This window comes from Triticum urartu, chromosome 3A (genome assembly GCF_056163025.1).
Source record: "Triticum urartu cultivar PI428250 chromosome 3A, HENAU_Tu73, whole genome shotgun sequence".
NCBI classification, from domain to species: Eukaryota; Viridiplantae; Streptophyta; class Magnoliopsida; order Poales; family Poaceae; genus Triticum; species Triticum urartu.
Window position 1 is genome coordinate 143,010,859 of NC_141875.1, and position 5,649 is coordinate 143,016,507.

The 5,649-nt window shown below is 42.8% G+C and overlaps 1 protein-coding gene across 1 annotated transcript; it reads left to right on the forward strand.

The window, feature by feature from the left end:
• Nucleotides 1–246: 246 nt before the first annotated feature.
• Nucleotides 247–5,141, forward strand: LOC125543327 (SNARE-like superfamily protein). The gene is made up of 5 exons (XM_048706638.2): nucleotides 247–640; nucleotides 1,383–1,497; nucleotides 1,913–2,031; nucleotides 2,747–2,808; nucleotides 4,784–5,141. Exons 1-4 carry the CDS (start codon nucleotides 390–392, stop codon nucleotides 2,796–2,798), a joined length of 537 nt encoding a protein of 178 aa, XP_048562595.1. The 5' UTR covers nucleotides 247–389; the 3' UTR covers nucleotides 2,799–2,808; nucleotides 4,784–5,141.
• Nucleotides 5,142–5,649: the final 508 nt, after the last annotated feature.

Consider the following 5,649-nt stretch of genomic DNA (forward strand, 5'->3'; position numbering starts at 1 on the left):
CAAAAAATGTAAGTGCCCAATTGTTTATTAAAAAATCATCACTAATATACTTGTATTATTATTTCAATCAATTTTTTTTGTATAACTCTTTCATATGTTTGTAATATTAGTCAAGACGTGCATTTGCACGTGCAAGCTTACTAGTAGGATTAAAAGCATCAAGTTTCTGCCCATTAAAAAGAACTGAAAAGGAAACCGAGCCTCGAACCAAACTGCGTTCGTGTGGGCTTTATGTCGACGTTGGCCCATAATCTCCTTGCCATAGCGGTCCACGATCTTCTCCAGCAGCAACAACTCCGCTCCGCGCCGTTGTCGTCTCCTCTCCCCGGCCGGAGATCCACGCCACACCGCCGCTCCCCTCCGCCCGGCTCTCGGCCGCTGCTTCCGCGATGCAGTTCTTCGGCGGGTCGTCGCTGACGTCCGTCGCGCCGGAGTCCAGCCCGGCACCGGCGGCGCCTCCGGGGACGGGAACGGGCTCCAACGCCCAGGTGATCTACGTCTTCAACCGCAACGGCGTGTGCCTGCTGTACCGCGAGTGGCACCGCCCGCTCCGCACGCTCGCCCGCAACCAGGACCAGAAGCTCATGTTCGGCCTCCTCTTCTCCCTGCGCTCCTTCACCGCCAAGATCGACCCCACCTCGTATGCTTCTTCCTACCTCTCTCCTCACACACATCTCGGTCATAGGTTACTGAGTTCGCTAATCTTGACTAATTTGTCGGTGAGTGATAATGGACTGGAAGCTTCTTGAAATGGAGATCCAATGAGTTTATTGGCAGTAGATGTTAGTCCACGACTTTGTTTCGGTAGGAGCAACCCCCACTATGACCAATTTGAGTAGTTGACAGAAATTCCATGATTTTGCTGCACGAATTAACAGGAGATAGTGGGGCAGGGGATGGGAGGGGGGAGCCAAGGGTAAGAGAGGCAGACAGTGAAGAACCTCTGTTCGTGACTGAACAAAAATGGTGAAAGGGAGACATTTGATCTTCCTTTCAAGATTTTTCCGTACATACTTCTGTGAGCCAGAAAATGTAAACACCAGGGTTATTCGAAATGCGGCATACTACTTGCCAACAAAAGTCAGTGTACGCATCTGAGGTAGCTTAACGGCGAAATCTGAAGAGATGATACGGACAAACCTTTCAAAACTCTAGCCGTAGAATGACTAGCACTGCCATACTGCTCCCCTGCTTCTGAAATTGTGTATTTTCATCTCCGGACAGGCGGACACTGTTTCTCTATTATCTCTTTCCAAAATTTTGGCCCTAAGAAATATATCTATAACCGTATAACCTAGATAACTGGAATTGTTGATGGATACCATGTTTAGCACTTCACATCCTAGAGTCATACTTGGCTCATGCACCTTTTACATATGCAGAACAGAACACGCGAATCTTGGGGCGCCACTACTGCCAGGTCAGGGATGTTCATTTCATAGTTTCAAGACAAACACATATAAATTGAACTACATGGAGAGCCCGTCTGGTATAAAGGTTTGTCGATATGTTATTATTATCTTCCCTGGCTTTCTTCCATTCTTAGAATCATCATGCTCTTATTTTGGCTGGTTAGATCCTGTGAAAATTGAAGGTCTTTTCTGGATAACCACACTTTAAGTGTTTGTATTGGATGAAGAAGACTAAGGTTGTTTTTCAGTGACTTTAAACTAATGTGAATCCAGCCATTGTATCACTTCAATGGAAGCCACAATTAACTAGTGTGACCTTAAATGTAGAAGCAGCAGTGCAACATTTTTTCATGCAGACCTGTTCCACAGCCCACACTACGCATATTTTGAACTATGATTGTCAGCTTCCACCTTTACCATGGTACTTAAAGCGCAGATATGTATGTGATAATCCTTTGTTCAAAAGGATATACATTCACTGAATTTTCCAATTTATACAGCTTATTCTCCTTACCCATCCAAGGACTGGTGATCAAAGAGATGCGCTGAAGCATATTTACAGCCTATATGTGGAGTATGTTGTAAAGAATCCTCTGTATGCTCCTGGCAGCCCAATCAAGTAAGTCATGCCTATCAATTGAAAATTACTATGCTACATGATTAGCTAGAAGCAGTTGTTAATACCAGGATGGTTGAAAGTTGAATGGAGATGGCATCATTTTTGTCACTTTATTTATACAAGGATACCTTTTTATTTCATGATTGAGCAATTGTCCCGCTAAAGCAGTGGGTTAAACTGGACAGCTAAATTCATGAGTTGTTTAGGGAAGCATATAGATGTTGCAAATAAGATGTACCTAAATAAGGAATTGTGTGAAACATACATATTAACAATTCATTTTAGATCTTCTCATGCCTAGTCCTCTCGACCTACCTAACATGCCAACATCCTACCTGTGAAGAATTCATTTCATGGAGGATAATAAATTATAGAAATCGAATTTGCATTCAGTCATAAGGGCGTACTGTTCTATTACCTCCGTCCCAAATTACCTGTCTTTGATTTGTCTAGATACGGATGTATCTAACACTAAAACGTGTCTGGATACATCCTTATCTAGAAAAATCCAAGACAAGTAATTCGGGACGGAGGGAGTATTAGTTTATTTGCTTGCTCTTCATCAAGAACAATGGTCTTTTGTAGGATCATCTGAACTAAAACATTATTCTGTTGACAATACACAAGTTACACAACCATGTTCAAGCTTAGTGGCTACATTGACTTTTGTTTTGCTCAATTCTCTAGTGTTTTCTGAACATATTTTTATTTGCAGGTGTGACCTTTTCAATAAACATCTCGATCTGTATGTGAAAACATTGATTTGATCCCATTCAGGTAATGTTCACTTGTTAGTGTTTTGCAGAGTCCTGTATAACCAATCACTAGTGTTCTGTACAAAGGTTTATGTTGTCATTTGTATGGATCCTTAGCAATCTTCTGTGTGAGTACTAGGGAACTATGATCAGGGCCGTCTCCAGAAATTTAGGGGCCCGGGACGAGAATCAAAGTAGGGCCCTATTTTAAAAAAAATCATATACCTAAAGAACTAATGTAAGTAAAGCATACTCTCATTTAATTATATAACTTCAAATACATGTTATTTGATACAATATTTAGAAAATATACCGAATACTAATTATAAAATAGTAAAGATGGTACTGAAATAATCTGACCTCATTTCTACTAAAAAAAGGTACCCATGTAGTATTTCTTGAAATGAAATCTTCGATCATACCTTCATAATTAATCTTCTCCTTTTTGCGATCAGATTCTTTCAGGACATTTATCAAAAGCACCCTTTTGGGATCAAGCATCCGCTTACAGTTTGGTTTTCTTCCTATGCTTTTCAGCACCTGAATCATAGTTCCTTCTATGCATGACTCTTTCTGTTTTATAAAACAGACAAAAACAATATGAATCATTTCGAATTCTATGTAATATCTCACCTTGCATAAAACATATTTCATCTTGATGTAACATTCTGAAAAATTGTTTAACATAAACGATCCTACACTCGCAAAATAAAATAGGGCTTCTTATAAAAGGATTTACGCCGGCAAGGACGATGCCCATAGCGGCTGTAATACCTAATACGGCGCCGTGGAGCGTAGCCGGCCGGCGGCCACGTACGCACGTCTCCTACTCCTGCCGCCCTCGCCTGCGGGCTTCCGTCGCCCAGCCGGCAGCCGCCCCTTGCGCTTCTAGAGACCTCTCCTCGATCTAGCGATCGCTAAACCAGGGATAAACTGGAAAGTGCGTGCGATGCGATCGGGAGTTAGGGCAAGCCAACAGGCAGGCTGCGAGGCTGCGTGCGTGCATGTATTTGGCTGCTAGAATGGGCTGCCTGAGTGTTGGTTTACTGGGCCCTTTTTCTCATATATATATACACATAATATTTCCTGGACTGGGGGCCCCAAAAATTTGGGGGCCCTGTGCGGTCGGCCAATTTGGCCTCCCTTGTCAACGGGCCTGACTATGATGTCATGTGGGGCCAGACTTATAGGCGCAAGGGTCCTGCGCCACCCTAGTTCTGTCCCAGTTTAATTATAGAGTCCTTCTAGATTTAGGTTAAAGAGTCTGGGTCTTAGTTGGAAAGGTTTAGTCCCGAAGAAGGTTATCCTGCCAACACCCAATTAGAGTTGGAATCTGTCATGTCATTGTAATAGGCTACTTATAGCCACCCCTATGCGATCAATGAGTACAACCAGAAAATAATCTATCTTCTCACCTGGTGCACCTGCGCCTCGGCGCCCCCTCCTCACCTCTTTCTCCAACCATAGGCCGACGAGAGTTTCGCCCTCGTCCTCCGACCTCCCACGACTACAACCTCCGGTCCAATCCAACCCCAGCCCGTGACATATGCTTGAATTTATCCTGGTTAAACAATGTCCTTGAATTGGCAAGAAATTCCTGGCAGACAACATTTATATGGATTTCCTGTGTATCATTTTGTTGATCCAAAGGATGACCCATTCCTCATAGCTCTACATGTCCCGTGGGATCTATCAATAACTGAATATGAGTACTAGTTCTCAATAAAAATGATCTTTCATCAGTCGGCTATAGCAGATCCTATTTTTCTTATATGTCATAACTCTTTAAGATGAATAAGTGTCTTCACTATCTATCAGTCAAGCAGACACCGCCCTTTGTTCTGTCTGTCTGCTTGTGAACTTTCAATCCTGTGTTGTGTTTCAGTTTTCAATCGATGCTTTTGAACTTTTGTCGACATCTGACACGACAGATAAAGGCCTAGTTGTCTGTTTTTCTCCGCATACATCCTCATCAGCACTGCAATGTCCCATTGCAGGTTTGGGAGGAGGTGTATGCTCACCAGCGGAGAACAGTAAGCACTTCGTGTTTTCGGAAATTCTGAGCCGTGGAACAGTTTGGTGTGTGGTGGCATCTCTGTGTTATTTGGTTTGATAATCACTGTTTGTTGAGAAATTGTTGCTTCAAGGATGATACAGACTTGTCTTGTGCCAAAGTGGTCCTGTTGAATCTCACTGTATTTATTGTACACTTGCACCCTGCATTGATGGTCTTCATGTGTACCCACTGCAATTTGATATCTGTACACTCTGATCACAGTCCCTGTAATTTGCACCCTTCATCATGATGGACCCCCTCAAAAAATGGAATGCTCTCTCATGTCCTTTGTTGGATGATATCCATGAGTTTTCTGGTTACAGATCAAATATTTTCTTCAGTGGCTTATTTATCGAATAGTATCTTTCCTATAAAAGATGTTCCTACGTATGATTCAGCTATGTCGAAGGGAATAAGAAACACATCGCCACAGAAGAGTAGCATGGTCTATGTGTACGCTGTGCTGTCCTACTCTTGCTACCTGAACTTCAGTGCCACATGATGCTTCATTGTTGTTCGTGTGATGCTGACATATTTTTCTTCTTTCGATATCAATGCCATGTTTTGTTGCTTTGTGGACCTGCGGAGTTGCTTCGGATGTACACTACTGACTAACCATAACTTAATGCTAGTGTAAAAAAAAAAACTACAACTCAATGTTAGAATATTGAACTGCTGGGCCGTAAGAACAAAACGTGGACGCTGTAATTCCCTCGGCTTTTGCACCGCGGACGCCGTTGTTGGAGCGCTGTGTTATCTAGCGTAGATTGCAAGAGCAGTTGGTTTGTTCCAAGAGAAACAGATCTT